Here is a 22,255-nt window from a genome sequence, read left to right as displayed (position 1 = left end):
GGCTGGTCGCTCTCTGCACACTCACCTGACTGGGGTGTGGGCCTTGGGCCCAGCCCTTACCTCTATAGAACCAGCCCCTTCTTCCTGGAGAGCACAAAGCACTGGCCTGGCCCCCTGATCCCTGCCTTCTCAGGCACCTAATCTGACTTTTCCATCCTGACAACCCCCCGCCCGGGGGGCATGGGACATGTCCCCATTAGACAGATGAACTGAGCCTCAGGAGTTTCTGAATGAAGGGGCACACTGCAGAACGTTCCAGGTCACTGGGGATGGAGGGGAAGGCCCAGACCAGTGCAGGGAGTTGGGCGGGGCAGGGGGTGGGCTTCCCACATCCCCACCCCTTGATTTGGCTAAATGAGCCTTAGCTCACCAAACCTATAAGCCAGAGTCCACCTGACCCCAGGCTTTGGGAAGCCTCGGATTGGCCTAATGATCTCCCAAGTGGCTCTTGTGGGCCCCTGGAATAGAAGAGAAGGATCTTGTGCGGGCTTTTCCCCAGAGCCCCAGCATAGGGCTGGGAGGGTGGGTTTCCCTGCCTGGAGTCTCCAGAACAGGATGACAGACTGAACTCACCATGGCCAACGTACACACACATGCATCCTCATACGTGGGTACCCTGGCGTCAGAGACGGGACAGTGGCCCACCTCTGTTCTGCTGGTCCCACATGGCCCCAACCCGAGGAAAGAGGTTGCTTGAGGACCAGTACATCACCACCCCCAAAGGCCCGGCCTGGGGCACCCCATGCAGGTGGCATCAGCACTGGCACTGCTTGGCAAAGGAGCCACAGAACTTCTGGAGGAGGGTCCAAACCCTTTTGTGCCGGGGATAAAACGTTCCAAGGCGGGTGGCCTCCAGGGCACCGTGCGCCCCTGCTGAGGGTGGTGTATCCATCCCACGGGATGCGCCCCGAGGACCCCAGCCTGCCCCCCTCTTCTTAAAGCGCGGGAACACCCACCCCCCGACACACACACACACACGCACCCCGACACACACACACACACGCACCCCGACATACACACACACACACCGGCCAGAGACCAAAGGCTGGAGGGGGTGGTGGTGTTGGGCACCTTCCCGGAGCGGGCACCCAACCACTGATCCCACTCCCGCGGGCAAGCCGGGCAGCCCCGCCCCAGCGCCGCCCCCGAACCGCGGCGGCGCCTGCGCCTGCCGGGCCCTCTAGCCCGACCAGTTCGGCCGCGCCGGGGCTCGGATTTCAAAGCCCGGGCTCCATTCCTGGTGAATGGGCCGGAGCTCGCCCGGTCTTTCCCACAGACCCCTCCCGCCACGGCCCTGCCCCTCCCCACGGCCCTCCCTCCGCGCGTCCACGTGACGTCCAAGCCTCGGCGGCTCGGATTACGGACGCCGCTCCAGTCCCCGCGCCGCCCGCCAGCCCCGCCGCGACATGGCCCGCGCCGCCCCGCGGCGGCCCGCGATCCCCGAGCGCGGCGCGGCCGGCCGCTGAGCGCAGCCCGGAGGCTGCAGGCCCGACCCGGCCTCGGAGCGAAAGCCGCCGCGGCCTGGGTCCCCTCGCCCAGCCTGCGCCCCGCCGCCGACGCTGCCGCCCGGCCCGAGCATGGAGACGGCGGAGAAGGAGTGCGGCGCCCTGGGAGGGCTCTTCCAGGCCATCGTCAACGACATGAAGGTAACGGGGCGCGGCGGGGCTGGCCGCCCTGCAGGCGCGCGGGTGCTTGTGCGGGTGCGTGCCCCCTCTGGGGACGCGTGGCGGCAGGCAGCCGTGCCCCGCTGTGTTCGTGCGCCGCCGTGTCTGTTTGTCTGAGCGCGTCTGGCCTGCGACTGCCGTGCGCCCGGGTCTCTGGGTGCCCGTCTTGGGGGGTGTGGGTGCTTGTGTGTCGGGGTGTCCGTGCGGTGCCCGGGGTCCAAGCCCCGGGTCGCCCGGGTCGCAGCGCCCCCTTGGGGACCAGACCCGAGCCTGCGCACACGCGGGCTCCCCGCGCCCCAGACCCCCAAACCATGAATGGGGTTTGGCTCCGGGAGCGACTCCACGGCCCTTTAACGGGCCCGGGGTCTCTCCGGCCTCCGCCCCCTACCACCACCATCCCCCCCACTCCCCCGCCCACGACGGCCCGGGAGCCCAGACAATGCTGTCACCGCCAAAGCAGGGAAAAATAATAAAGCAGGGAACCGTTAACTCCTTCCCTGCCGGCCTCGGCCTCCGCACCCGCTGCCCGGGTCCCCAAAAACAAGATCCAGGACTCCAAGGTCTCCACGATGAGCGTTCCTGCATCCCAAGGCTTCTGTCCCCACCTTGGCAGGAGGAGGGAGAAGGTTGGGTTGATGGAGCAGCCCCAGGGAAGGGCTACTATTGCTCCGAGCTGTCAGCTCCAGCCCCTCCCCATGATTACCCAAGGTCAGGCTGCAGCGGGCCACCAATTCCTGGCCCACCGCTGGCTCACCAGGTGGGGAAACTGAGGCCTGGGAATGGCTCAAGGTCATTAAGGAGACTGCTGGACACTCCCTGACCTCACCTCTCACTGGTGGTCTAGGGAGTGAGGGGGCTCCTCTCCCCCAAAGAGGCTAGGGTTTGGCAGGGCCGCCCCAGGCTGACTAGGCAGAGGGGAAGGGCATCTCCGACGACAGGACGGGGACCAGGAAGCAGCGTTTCTACCCTTCCCCTCTGGGGCAGGCCTGTGGGGCAGGGGAAGAGCAGGGGAGAGAACTGGGACCTCTTCAGACCCCCGCCCTCACAAGCTGTCTCACACTCCCAAGTACACAACATAGACTCCTGTGGCGCCGCAGGCCCCGAGAGGACACACCGCAGTGCCCAAGCAGGCCCTTCGGGGGCTCCCAGTGCTGCCGGGGGAACAGCCCCAGGGGCAGCTGCCAGATCCCTGCGCCCCCACCCCCACCCCCAAGAGAACTGGAGCCACCCTCACTAGGAACTACAGGGTTAGCAGCATGCATAGGTGCCACTCACTGCCCCCGTATAGGGTGCTCCCCTGAGAGCTCCATCCCCTGCAACTCCACTCCAAGCTGCTTCTGCCGGCCCCCAAAAGTCCTGGCCTCTCTCTGCCCTCAGCAGCCCCTCCTGCCCTGTGGACATCACAGCCCTGGCACTGGGTTTCCTTCCTGGGACCAAGCAGCCCAGACAACCCTCCCCCAACCATTCCCAGGGCTGGCAGAGGGGGGGACCTTCCCACACCCTCCTCCTTCTGGCATCCTCTCCACAAACACTGCAGAGAGCAGCAGCTTTTGCACAGAGCAGAGGGGCAGGACTGTCTCCCTCCCTCTCCAGGCAATTTGCAAGGCACTTTGGGATAAGATAGAAGGAAATGGGCCCAGATTGTAACAAGTGATTGAGGCAGGATTTTCTGACATGTGGAAGCAAACTGGGAGAGGTTTCACCTGCGGTGATGCCAAGTCCCGATATACCTACGACACACGCGTGTGTTTGGGCCAGGGACAGAGCAGGGGACCGGGCCACCTGGAGGTCGATCATCTGGATTTGAGGGACGGCTTCTGGCTGTTTCCTTCTGTGGCCTGAGCCACAGAAGCAGCAGGGTTTCCGTAGAGGAACGTGGCCGGGTTGAGGAGACTGAGCTTACCTGTGAGGCCCCTCCACACAGGGCAAGCACGGCCACAGGCCCCACAACAGCACACCCCGGCCCTCCTGGAGGCCCAGACCCTGGCGTGGGAGAGGCAGAGTAGGGGGAGGAGGACCTACACCTGGAGGCTGGGGGGCCTGGAGGAGGACAGTAGCCCAGGGATCGGGAGGGGGCCCTCGGGAGCTTTCCCTGCCTGCTGTGCCTCATTTAGCTCAGATGCCCATCGAATCCCAGAGAAGGGCAGGGACTTGCCCAAGATGACAGGGCTGGGTGTGGCACCCAGGGCTCTGCCTCAGCCCCAGGCCTCACCTTCAGCAGCACTGGCCCATCCAGAAAACAGGGTCATAATCTTTGCCTGCCCTCGAGAGTGGGGAGTGTCACCCGGACACATAGGCCCTGGCCAGGTGGGAGAGGCTCCTGGCAGAGAAGCAGGGGTCAAGTGTCTGCTCTGTCTGCCAGCATTAACCTAGCATTTACTGTGTGCCGGGCACTGTGCTAGTGCTTTCCATGCAGTCTCCATACTGACCTGCTGACATCGGTGCACTTCCCATCCTGACCTTACAGGTGAGCAGACAGGCTCAGAGAGGATGCCCTGGCCCAAGGCCACCCAGAAAGACCCCTCTCTGGGATTGCAGCCTGAGTCGCTCACCTGAGTCGCTCAGCCCAGCGCCCGGTCAGAGACAGTGTCCGGGGGCCAGGGGCCTGGGGCCCAGCAGCCTCCATATCGGTCTCATCCCATCCACTTGAGCACCTCTAGTGAGCATGTAACCTCTCCCCTCCAGAGCAGCCCACTGCTCTGGGGGCAGAGCTGGGCATCTCTCCCATCCATGTAGTTCCTGCCCCCTACCCACCCTTGATGCCCAGATATTCGTCTCCGTGCATTCCAGAAGTGGTGGGGGGTGGATCCCTGACGTGTAGTGACCAGTCAGACAAGGGATCAGATCCTGACCCTGGCACTCGATGGCCTTGGGCAAGCCGGTTAATCTCTCTGAGCCTCAGTTTCCTCATCTGTAGAATGGGGGTGACAACAGTATTCATTTCACAGGGTCATTGTAAGGATTCCATGCGATCACACAGTGCCTGGCCCACCGCACGCTCTTGATCAACAGTAGCAGTCCCTGTCACTAGTGATGACAACCCAGGGTCCTAGAACCTGACAGCCAGGGTGCGGCCCACGTGAGGGCACAGGTCCAGGTGAAGACTGAGGACACCCCTGGGGCCCTGGCTGCTTCGGCCCCTCAACCTCACCTCTAGGGACCTCATGAGTTACTAGTGGGAGGTGGAGTCTCAGGTCCTAAGAGACCCAGGTGCTCCTGTCCATCTGCTGAGAAGGGACTGGGCCTGGCCTCCCCCATGCCCCATCCTATCCTGTCCCCTCTCCACCGGGAAAGCCAAGGCTGTGAGGGTCTGGGTTGGAGCCATCCTGGCTGGGCAGAAGCGTCGGGGTGGGCCCCAGCCGGGGACTTTAATGGGGTAGGGACCTGTGTCTTCCCAGCTTCTCCCAGTCTGCTGCCCTCTGAGACTGCCCAGAGGCTGCTGGGGGTGCTTAGGTTTTCTGGGGGCCAGGACGGTGCCTCTGGACCCCTGTACCCACAGCATCATCCCTCCTCCCTGGAGGTCTTGGCAAGGCTTAGGGCTGAGGGTGTTGAGGTGACGGAGGGCGCCAGGCCCTGAGGACTGTCAGGGGTGGCCTCCCGGGCTCCTTTACCCTGAGCCGTGCCGCACAGAGACAGCCCACGCACAGCCTCCCCCTTCCCGCTCCAGCCTGTGTGAACTTCTCAAATATTTGCTTTCCCTGGCCACTGGTTGGGCTGGGCTGGGAGGGGATGGAGTTTCTGAGGCTCCCAGAAGCTGCCCTGTTCTCCCCACCCCTGCAGGCTGGCCCTGTCCCTGGGGTTCCAGCCTGGCAAAGCCTCCCTCTGAGGCCTTGGGGACTGGGGTCTCTGCCTTCCCCCTTTCCACTGGAAAATCCCCAGCTCCCAGCGTCCCATCCCACATGGAAGGGAAGGTCGGCAGCACTTTGGGGCTAGGGGCTTTGCCGGCCTGAGGCTCCCCTTCAAGGATCAAGTCTTCCACAGGGCCATTGGGCCAGGACCCAACAGCCATGTGAGGGCCCATTAGCCAGAAAAACCCCTTGATCTCACTGGACAACTTGATCACCAAGAGCCTGGCTTCCCTACTGGGAAACCCCCTCCCAACTCAGAACTTTGGGCCAGGCTGGGATAAAGGCCACACTGTGTCCCCAGGAGGGGAGGGGAGCCGGGGGTGGAGAAAGGTGGCTCTGTTGGCCGCACAAGGCCCCATTCAGCCTGGGGCCTGACTGTCCCAGGCAGGCTGGCCAGGCTCTGAAGCAGCCATAGCCTCCCCAGGCCTGGGAGCCACCTCTGCTGGCCCAGGATGGATGGATGGCCGGGCTGGCAGCTCCTTCCAGGGCACAGGGTGGGGGCCCCAGAGGCCCCAGTTTAGACCTAGCATGCCTTGAGCCCTGGCACTGTGCCTCTGCCCCCATGCCATGTGGACCATCCTGGGCTGTGTCGGGGGAACATAGTTCCCCTCGTGTGGCTCAGCCCAGATTCCCTGCCAGGCCCCTCCCATCCCCAAGGAGACAGGACCTGCCATTCACTGTTTCCATCTCTGTTGAGGATGTGGGCCACCATTGCAGACAGTGGGCCAGAGTTCCTGACTGTCAGGAAGGGAGGAATGGGCAAAGGTGCCTGTTCCCAGGGCCAGGCCTTCTTCATGCCCCAGGTCTCTGTCCTTGGTCGCCTTTCCCCCTAGAGAGCCCAGGAGCCTTCTTCTCCGCAGGGGCAGGGCTGCTGTCTTAGAAACTGCCCAGAGTCTGGACCCAGGCATGTGGGGAGCCCAGCCCAGGTAGAGCCCTGCAGTCCTCATGGAGTCTCCCTTCCTCTCCCATCTCCTCTGCAGAGCTCCTACCCCATCTGGGAGGACTTCAACTCCAAGGCCACAAAGCTGCATTCCCAGCTGAGGTGAGGCTGCTGAGGGTGCCCCAACTGGGGAGGGAATGGGTAGAAAAGACACCTCACCCACAGACCATCCCGCTGTCCATCTCCCCAGGACCACTGTGCTGGCTGCTGTGGCCTTCCTGGATGCCTTCCAGAAAGTGGCTGACATGGCCACCAACACCCGAGGTAGGGAGGGGGCATGGCTGGAGGTTGGGGATGCCCCAGGTTGGGCTTGGAAGCTGGAAAGGCTAAGTGGAATATGAACTGGGAAGAGGACACCAGGCCCAGAGTCGGGACCTTGAGTTCTCCCTAATGGAATGGGCTTTTTGTGGAGAGAGTGAGCCTCTCGTCATTAGAGGCATGCAAGCAGGAGTGGGTGAAAGATGACAGGATGTTACAAAGGGGGGTTCCCTTCTCGCTTCTGGGCGGCTGGTTTGACCCCTCAGCCACAGTTGTTCATGCTTCCCTATGGTGAGTTTGACTGTGGCTTCTTTTCCACCGCCTTCTGCCCTTCTGAGAGCACAGAGGGCAGGTGAACATTCCCTGTTGGCCTTGGCATCTCCTCTGCATTCTGGTCCAAGGAGCAGGGACCTGGGTCCCCTGCTCCTTCGGGTGGTGAGAACCAAGGCAGTGGGCGCATGCTGGCACTCTCACATCTGCATCTGGGCACACCTGGAGGGGGTTCCTGGTAGGGCAGGAGGGGATTTTGGTTGGATCTTTGGATGTCTTTGATGCCAGCCTCTCCCAGCTGGGGTGAAGGGCAGCTCCTGGCCCGACCAGCAGAGCAGCCGCAGCTGCAGGAGGCTGGCATAGCCAGGATGGGCAGGACCTTGGTCCAGTTCGGAGGAGGGCCTTGGTAAATACTGAGAAGAGATCAAGTCGCCTGCTGGGGCCGGCAGGATTGCGGAAAGCTGGGGGGCGGGGCGCGAGGTGCCGGCTCAGCCTTCGCGGGCCGGTGCGCCCCCTCGTGGCCTGAGGCTGGGACTGCAGAAGCCCCGGCGGGCCCATTCACATGCTGCGCGCTTGCCTCGCCAGGGGCCACGCGGGATATCGGCTCGGCGCTCACGCGCATGTGCATGCGCCACCGCAGCATCGAGACCAAGCTTCGGCAGTTCACCAAGTGAGTGGGCGCTGCGGTCGGGGAGGGGGGCGTGTCACGGGGACACCTCCATGGTGGACCTGACCCTCTTGCCCCCGCCCACAGTGCGCTCCTGGAGAGCCTCATCAACCCACTGCAGGAGCGCATCGAGGACTGGAAGAAGTCGGCCAACCAGCTGGACAAGGACCACGCAAAAGGTGGGTCTGGGGCTCGGCCCGTGCTTCCCGCCCCCCACTGGACGGAAACCGCCGTCACAGGGCTCCTTTCTCATCCCTTGCACAGAGTACAAACGAGCCAGGCATGAGATCAAGAAGAAATCTTCAGACACACTGAAGCTGCAGAAGAAAGCACGCAAAGGTAGAGCCCAGAGCTGGCCCACAGAGGCACAGCCCCACGGGGCCCCGCTCTGTATCCCCTGCCGCCCTGTGGGGCACCCCAGGGCATCATCCTGGCCTGAGGGGTCCTATCCCGCACACAGGACACTCCAACCTGTTGGGTGGGGCAGAGGGAGCACCTTGCACCCCAGACCCGACCCAGGACCTCCCCTCCCAGGGAGGCAGCAGGAGGCCAACAGGCCCAGGCACCCCCAGACCCCACCCCCCCCCCCCCCAGGAGTGGCTCTGTCCATCCGGCTGTCTTTCACACATTCTTTCTTTCTCTGTCTCTCCTCTCCTCGTCCCAATCCTTCCTGTAGAGCTACTTGGTAAGTCAGATGTCCATCCCTCCAGCTGCTCCTCCCGTCCTTGTCGTCCTTGTCGCATTTGTCTGTCTCCCCCAGCTCAGGGCCAGTGGAAGGAGCCTCTCCAGGCCAAGGAAGAGCGAGGAAGGCGGTCGGTCCAGCGAGGGAGGGGCCTGGGGCACAGTCCCCTTGGGGCCCCTGGGGCCCCTGGCCAGGGATGAGTCCGGGGCCACTGCTGGGTCAGTCTGCCAGGCCAAGAGGGGTTGGACCGGGCAGGGTGGGGACACAGGCCCTGGCTGCCCCGCCCCCACCAGGCCCTCCCAGAGTCCTTACCTCTTGCCTCCCCACTTCCTGTCTCGCTGTCTCCTTTACATCATCTTCTCGCCTCTCCGTGTCTCTCGCCGCTTCTTGGTGTCGCTGTTGCTGTCCTTGTGCATCATTCCCTGAGCTGAGGGGGGACCCACACGGAGGCACCCCATTCCCTGTCCCCTGGGCCCAGCCCCTTGCCCTCTTGGCCCCTACACCCCCTCGTGGCCTGGCCTACAGCTGCGCCCCCCACGCTCTACTTTGTCCTGCTTCCCTTCCTCCTCCCTGTGCCCTGGGACGTGAGGGGCCACCATCCCGTGGGCAGTGAGGGTATCCTGGGGGGTGGAAGTCTCAGCTCTTGTGGAGGCTGCCACTGGGCTCTCCTGAGCACAACTGCACCAAGGGCGGCCCTGGGGCTGCCCAGGGCTTTGCTCACCCCAGGACCTGGGTGGCTTCGCAGCTTTGGTATCTTTCCTGTGTGCTTTGTTTATCTGTCCTTTCTGCTCTGGGGACCAGCCCTTCCACAAGCCCCAGCGTCCCGACTGCCCTCCCCAGTCCCTTGGCCCCCATGGCAGTGCCCAGCCCCACGACCAGGGACACCACCACGGGGTCTGAGCTGTGGATGCAGTGGGCCGGGCCGGCATCCCCAGCGTGGCCTCTCCTCCCAACCCCTCCAGGGAAAGGAGACCTGCAGCCCCAGCTGGACAGTGCCCTGCAGGATGTGAACGACATGTACCTGCTGCTGGAGGAGACGGAGAAGCAGGCGGTGCGCCGGGCCCTGATTGAGGAGCGTGGCCGCTTCTGCACCTTTATCACCTTCCTGCAGCCTGTGGTGGTGGGTTCCTCGGGAACAGAGAGGCGTTCTGAGCGTCTCCACCATTGGGCTAGTTGAGGGGTTCCCAAGAACCATGATTTGGGAGCCTCCATCAGCCCAAGCAACGTTGGTTGGTGGGAAGGGGTGAGGGAGGGGAGACCCAGTGTGGCCTGGTCCTCCAGGGTGCATGGGCAGGGGCGGGGCCGAGAGGCTGACTCACTGCTCCATCAGAACGGCGAGCTGACCATGCTGGGAGAGATCACCCACCTGCAGGGCATCATCGATGACCTGGTGGTGCTGACCGCGGAGCCACACAAGCTGCCCCCCGCCAGCGAGCAGGTGCGGCCAGCCCTGGGGACAGGACAGGGGAGGGGATGGCTTGCCCTTGGTTGGGGATGATAGAGGAGAAAAGGGGACAGCATTTGGAGGAGGCAACTGGACACAGAGGGCCACCTGTGGGGATCTAGGAGCATCTGCCCAGGTGAGGGGTGGTGTGCCCAGGACCCAGTGGGGGCCTTATATCGAGAGCAGACGGGTGGAAGTCCCAGACCCGCAGGATCCCCCTGAGAAAGCAAGGCCTGATGATGCCTACCTGGCATCCACACCCAGACCCGTCAGCTCCCCTAGACCCAGACGCTCCTGCCCCCATGTGCCGCCCTGCCCACTTCGCCTCACCACCACGCTCCCATTGCACTAGGGTCAGCCCTACCTGACAGCGCCGTGGCGTTGCTCTCACCAGGCGCCTACTGTGTGCCCAGCCCACACGGAGCACTTCCCATGGGTCACCTCATTCATTCACCCCAGTGGCCCTCTAAAATAGGAATGATTGGCTGCATTTCACAGGAGAAACCCAGGAGAGACCCAGGAACTTGCCCGAGAGCAGAGCAGAGCCAGGATTTGAACCCCGTGGTGTCCTTCATGGTCACTCTGGCCTGGCTCCTCTGCCAGCGACAGTGAGTCCTCAGGAGCAACAGGTTCTCCCATGTCCTGGCCTGCGCAGCTTCCCTGAGAAGCAGAGGGGGCAGAATCTCCCCAGGCATCCCCCCCAGCCCTCTGGCAGCCCTGCTTCCTGCCCCTGAGTGAGGAGCTTGTGTTAGGAAAAGGCTGGCAGCCCTGCTTCCTGCCCCTGAGTGAGGAGCTTGTGTTAGGAAAAGGCTGGGGGGCAGGGGGCTTCAGACTCCCAGGGATCTCCTTTGGGGCCCGGTTCTCAATGGGGAAGACAGCAGGGGGCCTCTGGCCCTACTAGCCCTCTGAGGGGAGGCCCAGGAAAAGGATGAGGCTTTCTGCAGGGCAGGGCTGCTTCCAGTGACCCCATTCATGTCCATCCAGGTAATCAAAGACTTGAAGGGCTCAGACTACAGCTGGTCCTACCAGACCCCACCCTCATCGCCCAGCAGCTCCAGCTCCCGGAAGTCCAGTATGTGCAGGTCAGTGGGGGGCTGAAGTGGGGTGCAGGGAGGGGCGGGGTACTGCAGCAAGGGATCGGGAAGGTCCCACCAAAACTGCATCAAGAATAGCTTCAGGGCCCCAGAATTCACACAACTCCTACGTCACCAAGGAATCTGCAAGCATAGGGGAAACTCCTCTCGTTGCAAGACTGCTGCTAGTGCAGGCGTGTGTTGGGGGCGGGCGGAGGGGCAGCAGCTTCATTTATGGAGTAATAAGTATGCACCAGGTGCCGTGCTAAATGCTTTATGCATTTTCTTCATTGAATCCTAACACCACCGTATCAGGTATGGTGTTGTCTCCATTTCACAGAAGGGAAAGCTGAGGTACAGAACCCCAGCATTTAACCACTAGACTCTGCCAGGCTCAACACGGTGCTGGGGCAATAGTAAGAGCCTAAGATGGGGAGGGCGGTGGAGGCATTGGGGAACATGCGCTGAGGCTACAGGCTTATTACCTTATGGACACTGCAGCCTGGCTGGTTCCTGAGAGCTGGTGCCTGGGCAGCTGCCACAGGCCCGAACCTCAGCCTAAGCTGGGCCCCGAGGTCTTACAGAGCCAGGGAGAGGCCAAAGGTCTTGCTCGGTCACCGGTCGGGCTCAGGCGCAGGAGCACTTCCTGGGTGGGATTGGGAGAGCTATTTAAGATTCAAGGCTCCTCGGCGGGAGGGCAGTGAGCATAGTGCGGGTTCCTGGCGGGGAGACCCCTCTGTGCCAGGAACCCTTTCCCCAGATCCACCTTGGCTGGGCAACTGGGGGCATGGGTGGTAAGGCAGGCACAGCAGTCAGCGGCTCCTGCAGGGAGAGGAGGGTCCACGTCAACTGGCGGCTCTTCAGCCCCTGGGTGGGTGACTGGCACAGGAGGGGAGAGTTGATTGCAGGGGACACCCATGACCAAGGGTGGAGGCTGGGGACCTTCCTGGTCATGCTCAGGAGGAAGGCGACCTTCATTGCCAGGAACGTTGCCCAGGGATGAAATGGTTGCATAGAGGATATGAACTACAGAGGGCTGGACACCCTTCAGGGGGCGGAAAGGATGAGGGCAATGGTGAGTCCAAGCCCCACACAGACCGTCACCACGCAGTAGACGTTCAATTAGGATTTGATAGCAAATATCAGACTTTGAGAAGACAGTCATGATCAGACTTATGTCTGGTTGTAGCCTAACTGGGAAACTCTTTGATGCTGGGTGACTCCGTTTCTTCCTTGTTAACCTAAGGTCTCCTGTTCTTGATGGCAGAGTAGGAGGTAGTACTGGGGTGCTCCGGGGGCAGGCGCTGGGCCAGCTCTTCAGTGTGGTCCCCTGCCCAGGCCCCACCCTGTCCCACAGTCCTGGAACCCAGCTCCTCTGTGGCACTTTGGTCTCAGGACCTTGTAGTCTGACATTGTCTTTTCCTTCCTTTGCCCCTCACCTCTCTCCCCCACCCTCGTCTGTCACCCTTCCACACACACCCCTGTGTCTCCCTGTCTGGCTGCTGTGCACCCCCCTTCACTCCCCCAGCGCCCCCAGCAGCAGTAGCAGTGCCAAGGGTGGCGGAGCCCCGTGGCCTGGGGGTGCCCAAACATACTCACCTGGTTCCACCTGTCGCTACCGCAGCCTGGCACAGCCGGCCACCGCCAGCGCCCGCCTCTCCAGCGTCTCCTCCCACGACTCTGGCTTCATCTCCCAGGATGCCACCTACTCCAAGCCCCCCTCGCCCATGCCTTCAGACGTCACCAGCCAGGTGAGGGGGCATCTGCTGAACCACCTGGGGTAGGGTGCAGTGGCCTCATGCCAGCCTCAGGCCATCCACGTTGGGGGCCACCTACAGCTGTTGAGACTAGCCCTGGAGGTCCCCAGGGCCACCACATTGAGGACCAACCTCAACTCACTGCCTCAAGGCTAAGGAGAGTTGGAAGGTCTTAGAGCAGCTTACCAGCTCTGGCGCCTTGTGACCCTCCCCCTGCATAGGCTGGCTGTGATGGAGTGGCTGGCCCTAGGAGGCACCCCCAGGAGGCCCAGGATCTGCAGACATCCTCCCCCTTCTCCACACTTTGGCCAGCTCATTCTGAACACAGAGACTGGCCCAAGAATCTCTTCAGATGCAGGCTCAGATCCTGCAGCCTCAGTGAGATGGAAACAGAGGAACTACAGCAGAAGACAGAGGGAGGTCAGGCCACATGCCCAGGGTGCTGTCCTTCCCCATCATGGCGAGTGCCTCCATCTGAGCTCAGCATTCTCTCTTTTCCTGCCCTCTTGCCCAAGGATGTCCCCACTGCATTGCCAGTCTCCCCTCCTCTGCTGGCTCATTCCTGTCAGCACACAAACACATGCTCTAGTGTCATCCATCTTAAAAGCCCTCCTCCCTTCCTCCATGTTCTCCTCCAGCCACCTAGTCTCTCCTTCACAGCAAAACTTCTCAAAAGACTTGTCCACACTGACCACCTCTACCTCATTCCCCATTCACTCCTGTCTGCTTTACCTATCAGTAATTGAAAAGCTGGAATTGTTCATTTCTCCCATATAGCTCTATCCGTTTGCTTTATATATTTTGAGACTATTTTATTAGGTGCATACAACTTCAAAATGTTAACTCTTCTTAGTGAACTGAATCTCCTAACGTGATGTAGTTGATCTTCTGTTACTTTTATGTTTTCTAGCTTAAAGTCTGTTTTGATATTACTACAGCTCCTTGAGCTTTATTTTGCTCAGTGTTTATGGTATCATTTTCTGTCTCTTAGCTTTTAAGCTCACTATGTCCTTATGTTTTAGATGAGTCTCTTATAAACAGCATATGCCTAGATTTTCTTTTCTTATCCAATCTGACAATCTCTTAATTGACGTTTTTAGTCCATTCACATTTATTATGATTACTGGCATATTTAGACTTCTGTCTTACTTTTTTCTTTCTATTCATTCTGCTTTTTCTGTGCTGCTTTTGTCTCTTCTCTTGCTTTTTGTTTTTTCCTTTCCCCATTATTTTCCTTCTACTGGATTTTAAGTTATACTTCTTATTTCATTTCTTTTACAGGTTACCTTGAAATTTTACCATGCATCCGTAGCAAAGTCACAGCCCCACCTCCTGAATAATTCAAGGACCTTAACGTATATTTTAACTTCAGTCACCCACTCCCTCCCCTTATAAGCTATATATACCTCCTTTTTAATCGTCCCCATGATTGACATTTTTCTTCTTAATTTTATCATTATTTTATACATACAGTATCTGTATGTTTAGATTTACCCATATGTGTTTACACTTTTTTTGTTCATTTTTTCCTTGTATCCCATCTTCCTTCTAAGGTCACTTTCCTTCTTTCTGAAGTAAAATATGTCCTTTAGAAGTTTTTTTAGAATGGGTCTGTAGTAGTAAACTCAGTTTTTGTTTATCTGTAAACATGCTTTATATTTTTCCTCTTTCTTGAAAGTTAGTTTTGCCAGGGATGCAATTCTGGGGTGAGTTACTCCGTTTCCACATTTTGAAGATATATTCCCCCTGTGTTCTGGATTCTGTGGCTGGTTGTAACGTCTGCTGTCAGTCACTGTTGTGCCTTTGTGAATGATCTGACTTCTCTCTCTGGCCACTTTAGTTTTTCTACAATGTGTCTAATTGTGGATTTGTTTTTCTTTAACCTCACTTGGTGTGTTTGTGTTTCTCTATCTCTGTATTCATGTTTTTCATTTGTTCTAGGAATTTTCAACCATTATCTCTCTTTTTTTTCATATATAAATTTATTTATTTATTTATTTTTGGCTGAGTTGGGTCTTTGTTGCTGCACGTGGGCTTTCTCTAGTTTCGGCGAGTGGGGGCTGCTCTTCATCGCGGTGCACGGGCTTCTCATTGCGGTGACTTCTTTTGTTGCGGAGCACGGGCTCTAGACGTGCAGGCCACAGTAGTTGTGGCTTGCAGGCTCTAGAGCACAGGCTCAGTAGTTGTGGTACACGGGCTTAGTTGCTCCGCGGCATGTGGGATCTTCCTGGACCAGGGCTCGAACCCGTGTCCCCTGCATAGGCAGGCAGGTTCTTAACCACTGCACCACCAGGGAAGCCCGTCAACCATTATCTCTTTATTCTTACTTTCATTTGTGTGTTTCTTCACTGTCATATTTCCCATCTCTTTGTTTCTCTGGATAATTTCTTCAGGTCCATCTTCCAATGTACTTTTTCTCTATTTTATAGCTATTTAACTTATCCATTAAGGGTTTGTTTTAATTCTGAAATAATTTTAGCCTTGTAGAAAATCTGTAAAAAGAGTGCAGAGTTCCCACCCACCCTCCCCACAGTCTCCCCGGATGTTAACGTCTCACGTAACTACCAAACAATTTTCAAAACCAGGAAATTAACACAGGCACAATACTGTTAACTAGTCAACAGACTCTTCACATTTTGCCAGCTTTCTCACTAACGTCCTTTTCCTGGTCCAGGAGTCCAGGATCCAACACAGGACCCTGCCTTGCATTTTATTATCGTCTCTCTTTAGGCTTCTCCAGTCTATAATGGCTCCTCAGTCCCTCTTAAATGACTTTTGAATACTGGTTATGTATTTTGTAGAATATCCCTCATCTTGAGTGTCTCTGATGTCTTCCCATAATTAAATGGACAGGAAGAGCACAGCAGTGGTTTACTGCTATTCCACCTCCTCACCAGACCTTGGTATCCTTTTCATTTGAGCCGTTCTGATAGGTGTTATATTATAGTGCCCTGTGTCTTTAATTTGTATTTCCCTGATGACTAATGAGGTTGAACACCTTTTCATACTTTTTTTTTTTTTTCCTTTTCATACTTTTAAAGGCCATTTGGATATCCTCTTTTTGTGAAGGACCTGTTCAGATCTTTTGCTTATTTTTCTCTCCTAGGTTGTCTGTCTTTTTCTTGTTGATTTGTAGAACTTCTTATATATTGTGGATACAAGCCTTTTCATCTGATAATCTTCTCTGATTCTGTGGGTTGCTGTTTTACTCCCTTGATGGGGTCTTTTAATGACCTAAAGTTCTTAATTTTAATGTGTGTCCAATTTATCCATTTTTTTCAATTGTTATTGCTTTTTCTGTCCTGTTTGAGGTATTTTTGTGTACTCTAAGGTCACAAAGATGTTTTCCTCCAAAAAAAGCCTTTTTGTTTTACCTTTTCTTCATTTAGATCTGCAGCTCATCTGGAATTGATTGTGTGGGGGGGGGGTGGTGAGGTAGAGGTCTTTTTTTCCATATGAATATCTAATTGACAATTTTTTGAAAATACCATCTTTTCCTCCACTGCACTGTAGTGTGTTAACCTTTGTCATAAAACGGGTGTCTGTGAATGCACAGCTGTTTCTGGAGTTTGTATTCTATTCCACTGGTTGATTTGTCTGTTCTTGTACCAATACCACACCGTCTCAATTATTAATAGCTTTATAAAAAATCTTGATATCTGGTAATAAAAGTCCTCCAGCTTTGATAATCTTCAATATTACCTTGTCAGTTTTTGGCCCTTTGCATTTCCTTATAAATTTTAATATCAGCTTGTCAGTTTCCACTAAAAAAAAACAAAAAGCAACCCCTGGGATTCTGACTGGGATTACATATGTCTCTCCATCTATGATGGCTTTACCTTCTCTCAGTAATATTTTGCAGTTTTCATGTGAGGATCTTGCACATCTACTGCTGGACTTTTTTGCCCTGGGTATTTGATGTTATTGACGCTATTTTAAATTATTTCGGCTTTTTTCAGAGTCTTTTACTTGTTTTTTAGCTGCTGATATTTAGCAATTTGATTTTTTTTCCATGTGGATCTTGTATCCAATAACCTCACTGAAAACACATATTAGTTCTTTTGAATATTCTATAATACATACACAGCCCTGTCTTTTACAAACAACCATTTTCTTCTTTGCCAATCCTTTTGCTTTTTACTTCTTTTTCATGCTTTATTGCACTGCTAGAACTTCCAGTGCTAAATAGAGATGGTCATCCTTATCTTTTTCCAACCTCAGAAAGAAAAGTATTGATATTTTTGTAGATAACTCTTTATCAGATGAAGGAAGTTCCTTTCTATTGCTAGTCTAAGTGTTTTGTTTTCCGTGAATGGGTGTTGAATTTTTCCGCTGCTTTCCAAATACTTTTTTCCCTTTTTATTTTTGTCTTAACAATTATATTGGTAAAATTCTAAATGTGTTTATTATTTCCTCCGAATCCTTACCTATAGAGTTTAGCTCCTTTTATTTTAGTCATCTTGGCTCATCATAAACTATTAAAAAGATCTGGGGGTCTAAACCAGGATGATTTAGAGAATCTTACTTGGCTGGTACAGGATCTGGAGAGGTGCTACTGATTAGTTCCCTTCCAGGTTTAATTTGGGTCATCAACAGGGTGAGCTCTCCACCTTGCCACTTGCCCAGTCTCTCAACCACAGTGCTGAAGCCAGCCTCTGCCCTGGGGACCCTCATGGTCCTGTTTCTGCCCTTGCTTTTTTCTTCATTCTTTGTTGTTGTTGTTCTTTGTTATTTATGTATTTATTTATTTGGCTGTGCCGGGTCTTAGTTGTGGCATGCATGTGGGATCTAGTTCCCTGACCAGGGATCAAACCCAGGTCCCCTGCACTGGGAGTGTGGAGACTTAACCACTGGACCACCGGGGAAGTCCCTCTTTGTTGTTTTGAGTTGGGGGGCCTCCAGGGCACCTAGTTCCTGCCACTGTCCAGAGCAGGAGCCTCCTGGGCACCCTCGGTCCTGTCCTCCGTGGGCTTCTGCCCCACCATTCTGTGAAACAGTTCTGGAGGTCTGCACAGACACCCCTCCGCCTCATGTGCACGGACCCCCAGCAGCCGAGCACAACTGCCCCTCCCTCCTTTGCGCGTCAGGTTCTTCCCCTGATTCTGTGACATCACCTGCTCGTGGTCTTCCTCCACGCCACCAGCAGCTCCTGTCACTCCTGTTCGCTGGGCCATCCTCTTCTTCCAAAGCACTGAACGTCAGCCTGATGTCCTTGAACCTTTTCTCTAACCACCGTCATCCTGACTGCCTAGGTGACCTTAGTCTGTCCGACGGCTGCTGGATTTGTGGTTCCAAACCGGACTTCTCCCTAAACTCCAGACTGTAAATACAATTGCCTGCATTGCATCTGGGCATAGATACCTAACAGGCAGCTCAGCTTAACATGTATAGGATGGAACTCTGGACTCCATTCCTCCCCCAGGCCTGCCCTTCTGAGAAAACAGTGACACATCAACCCGGCAGTTCAAGCCAGCACCCCACACTGCCCTCCTGAGTATCGCTCTTTCCCTGCCCACCACATCTAGGCCATCAGCAGCCAGCCTTCTTGTTAATCCTCAAAAGTGTGTGGTTATCAGGCTGGGCTGGGGGGCAGGCCATTGCCCATGGCGTGCGCTCTGGGTGCTGCCTTCCACTGCATACGCTCACGGCCGTGGCCGTGGCCCTGGAGGGCGTGGGGTGGGAATGCTGAGTCAGCAGGCCCTGCTGCATGCCAGCGCTGTGACCAGATCTGTTCCCTCCTCTCGTCCTGCCTCCCCGCCCATCCTCCTGCCTGCTCGCCTCTGCGTGGCAGAAGTCCTCCAGCTCAGCGTCCTCCGAGGCCTCGGAAACCTGCCAGTCCGTCAGCGAGTGCAGCTCCCCTACCACGGTCAGTGCTTCCCACCCGCAGCGGGACACAGGGAGGGCCCAGGTTCAACCAGAGGGGCGTGCACGAAGCACTTGCTTCCCGCGAGACAGGCCTCCTGGGCACCACCTGCAGCCACTCCCCACACGCTCACATCTTTCCCTCCCGGGGCTCCCCATCCTGCCCCTGGGCCTGGCAGGACTGGGGTGTCACAGCGCCCTCCGTGCTCTGTCCTTGGCCATGATTGTGAGCCTGAGGCCCCATGTGGGTCTGGAAACCCTGAACTTCAACAACAGTGAGGGCCCCCTTGGCCATGCCCTGCAGGACTGGGCCAAGGCCGGCCCCCACGAGCAGCCCTCAGGCAGCACCCTGCAACGGAGGAAGGACCGAGTGGAGCTCCTCCGAGACACAGAGCCAGGCCCGGCTGTCGGGGGCACCCTGGGCCCCAGTGGAGAGGAGGCCCCGCGACCCCGCATGTCCCCTGCCACCATCGCAGCCAAGGTAAGCGGCAATTCCCTGGGCAGCCCAACCAGGGCCCCACCTTCACTTCTAGGTCAGCTTCAGGAGGCCAGGCAAGTGGTCGCAGGGCCAGCTCAGACTGCTCAGCCTGTTGGGGGCTGCCTGCAGTCCGGGCTGAGAGGGAAGCGGGGAGCAAGGCTTCAGCCTGCAGTCTTACCACCCCCAGCACGGTGAGGAGGTGTCCCCCGCGGCCAGTGACCTGGCCATGGTGCTGACCCGCGGCCTGAGCCTGGAGCACCAGAAGAGCAGCCGGGACTCCCTGCAGTACTCGAGCGGCTACAGCACACAGACCACCACGCCCTCCTGCTCCGAGGACACCATCCCCTCCCAAGGTAGGCCCCGGGGGCCGGGGGCAGGCGGCTGGGCCTTCACAGGCCCCCAGGGCCCCAGGCCCACTGCATCCCATGCCCCCCAGGCTCCGACTACGACTGCTACTCAGTGAACGGGGACGCAGACGGGGAGGGCCCACCCGAGTTCGACAAGTCATCCACCATCCCTCGCAACAGCAACATCGCCCAGAACTACCGCCGCCTGATCCAGACCAAGCGCCCGGCCTCCACTGCGGGGCTACCCACCGCCGGGCTGCCCACCACCTCGGGCGCACCCCCTGGCGTGGCCACCATCCGCCGCACGCCCTCCACCAAGCCCGCCGTGCGCCGCACCCTCTCCAGCGCCGGCCCCATCCCCATCCGGCCGCCCATCGTCCCCGTGAAGACGCCCACGGTGCCCGACTCCCCCGGCTACGTGGGGCCCACGCGGGCGGGCAGCGAGGAGTGCGTCTTCTACACCGACGAGGCCGCCTCGCCCCTGGCCCCGGACCTGGCCAGGGCCTCCCCGAAGAGGCTCAGCCTGCCCAACACAGCCTGGGGCAGCCCGTCCCCCGAGGCCGCCAGCTACCCAGGGCCGGGGGCCGGGCTGGCGGCCGAGGGCGACGAGCAGCAGCAGCAGCAGCTGGCTGCCAACCGGCACAGCCTGGTGGAGAAGCTCGGGGAGCTGGTGGCAGGCGCCCACGCCCTGGGCGAGGGCCAGTTCCCCTTCCCCACTGCCCTGTCAGCCACCCCTGTGGAGGAGACTCCCACCCCGCCCCCCGCTGCCACCAGCGACCCCCCGGCTGAAGACATGCTGGTGGCCATCCGGCGCGGGGTGCGGCTCCGCAGGACCGTCACCAACGACAGGTCGGCGCCCCGCATCTTGTGATCCCACCCTCTGGCCCGGGCGAGGCAGGTGGCCTGGTCGGTGGGCAGTGGCCACTTCAGAGCAAAGGCACAGTCAGGAGAGAGCAGAGCCAGGCAAGCTTTTTTTTTTTTTTTTTTTTGAAGTCATACGAGGCAAAGCTACTTTATTGGAAAGAGACACCCATCTTGGATTTCAAGGTTTAAACAGGAAATGACTTCTTGAACAAACCTCGCCAGGACGGAGGCTGCGGGCCTGGAACTTGGATTTGGAGCCTGTTTCAACCTTTGCTTGCCCACTCTGTCCCTCCTCTTCCTCCTTCCGGGCCCTGCCTTTTCCTGGTGTGGGTGAGCCCCCGAGCCATGCTCCCTGCCCACAGCAGCAGGGCCGGGCCAGCCTCTCCTGGTCCCACCAGCCTGGGTGGGCCCGCAGTGCCACCGCTTAGCTAGCCTGGCTTCTCGCCATCTCTCCAGGGACAGTGGCCTCGGGCTCTTCCGGAATGCTAGCCCACCCCGCCCTGACTGAGCCCCCGCCTCCTCCCTCCTCCATCGTCTCATCTCTCTGCCTCTCCAGGCTCCTCTCCGTCGGGGAGCAGGGCCGACGGGGAGCAGCTGTGCAGGGGCCAGGGACCCAACCGGCTAAGGTATCTGGTTTGCTGAGAAAGCGCTACGGGATGGCTGGCTGTTGGGGGCGCGGGGCGGGGGGAGGGGGGGCTGGGGAGGTTGCAGCTGGGAGCCCAGCTGCCGTCGCCGCCGTCGTCGTCGTCGTCGTCGTCGTCGTTGTCGGGGAAGGGGGTCTGGGCCCAAGTCAAGCCTCTTGGGGAAGACATGCAGGGGACCTGCTTGGAGGAGGCTGGGGACCCTGAAGCAGCATCCCCTCCCCCCAGGGGTGGCTGGGGTTGGAGGCAGGGCGGGGCTGGGCAGCAGGGAAGGAGTCCAGAGGCTAGGGGTCACCTGGCCAGTCCCCCAGGAGCTGCTTTCGGATGCCGTGATGGTTTCAGCCACCTCTGGGGATGGGGGCTGGAGCTGGGGGTGGGGGGAGGGACGGGAGGGGGTTCTTTTATGAACACACAATAAAATGAGCTGACCGGACAAGGACTGCTTGTGGGGACAGGGTAGACGGTACAGGGTGTGTCCAAGAGTGCCTGAGGGACGGGGGCGGGGGGGGCCCACACTGGCGTTGGGCCTGTGGCAGGAGGAGGGCCTAATGGCTCCGGAGGCCAGAGAGCAGCTCTTTGCGGAGCAAAGCCGTGGTGAGGTTGGAAAGGGCTGGGGGCTGGGCCTCCTGTCAGTCTGCTGCAGACCAAGGGGTGGGGGTGGGGGGCAGTGGGGGGAGATTAGCTTTGACTCTGTTGTCAGAGGAGCCGCCCTCCCAGGATGGTCCGGGCGGCGGGGAGTGAGGTGGCAAGTGCCCCCGCACCATGTTGCGCGCCAGCTCCAAGCAGGTAAAGCACGTGTGCCAAGTGCGAGCGGAGGACTTCCTGCGGCCCCGCAAGGCAGCCGAGGGCGGCCAGGGCGGCAGGGTCACGGGGCAGGGGCCCCTCCCGGGGTCAGGAGAGCTGGCTTTTCCTGGTCTGGATGGAGCCCAGGCTCCTGGTAGTTCTTGTGCCGGAAACTGGGGTCCAGGCACGGCAGCCAGGCGGGTGTGGGGAACCAAGGATGCCCCTGAGTATATGGAGCCCCGCGGGGTCCCCGGAGGCGGGCGGAGAACGGTACCTGTAAGTCGCTAGGTCGGAGAAAGGAGACTTGCTGAGCGCACCACACCTGGAGGAGGGCCGGGCGAGGAAGGGGGCGGGAGAGCAGGTGGCCTGTATTTGAAGGCTTGGGGCGGGGCTTACACTGCCCCTCGCCACAGGGTTTGCCCAGGTGGGCTGATTTAAGATGCAGGTTATGTGATGTGAGCAGGGTAAGGGGCAGTGGGGTGGGGGGAGAGCTGAGTCCCCATGAGGAAGAGCTTGCCCCTGGGGAGGGGGGTGGCTTCAGAGACCCAGGGAGGGGGTGGGTGCGGCACAGCTGCCCCCCACCCACCCATACTCCAGTGGCGCCCTTTCCCCCCAAGCCCCCCCCCCCCAGGGCTGTACATAACTCCGCCATCCCCTTGATCGCCTCGCGTCCATTT

At 58.6% G+C, this 22,255-nt stretch overlaps 1 protein-coding gene across 8 annotated transcripts; it reads left to right on the top strand.

The window, feature by feature from the left end:
* The first annotated feature begins 79 nt into the window (after positions 1–79).
* On the top strand, positions 80–20,822 carry MTSS2 (MTSS I-BAR domain containing 2). Of its 8 annotated transcripts, none has more exons than XM_029208163.1 (16): positions 1,469–1,646; positions 6,493–6,554; positions 6,643–6,716; positions 7,566–7,650; positions 7,735–7,826; positions 7,912–7,986; positions 8,324–8,332; positions 9,292–9,449; positions 9,660–9,767; positions 10,758–10,855; positions 12,471–12,597; positions 18,395–18,469; positions 18,770–18,946; positions 19,131–19,296; positions 19,380–20,139; positions 20,284–20,822. In XM_029208163.1, exons 1-16 carry the CDS (start codon positions 1,578–1,580, stop codon positions 20,360–20,362), a joined length of 2,214 nt encoding a protein of 737 aa, XP_029063996.1. In that variant the 5' UTR covers positions 1,469–1,577; the 3' UTR covers positions 20,363–20,822. The 8 variants fall into 8 exon arrangements, with proteins under 8 accessions (XP_029063990.1, XP_029063996.1, XP_029063973.1 ...); XM_029208140.1 differs by having other exon boundaries at positions 12,375–12,597; XM_029208157.1 differs by having other exon boundaries at positions 80–1,646; positions 12,375–12,597; positions 19,380–20,822.
* Positions 20,823–22,255: the final 1,433 nt, after the last annotated feature.

This window comes from Monodon monoceros, unplaced genomic scaffold, assembly GCF_005190385.1.
Source record: "Monodon monoceros isolate NGI ecotype Baffin Bay Population unplaced genomic scaffold, NGI_Narwhal_1 Super_Scaffold_10, whole genome shotgun sequence".
In the NCBI taxonomy this organism is placed as follows: Eukaryota; Metazoa; Chordata; class Mammalia; order Artiodactyla; family Monodontidae; genus Monodon; species Monodon monoceros.
This window is presented reverse-complemented; position numbering and strand designations above follow the sequence as displayed.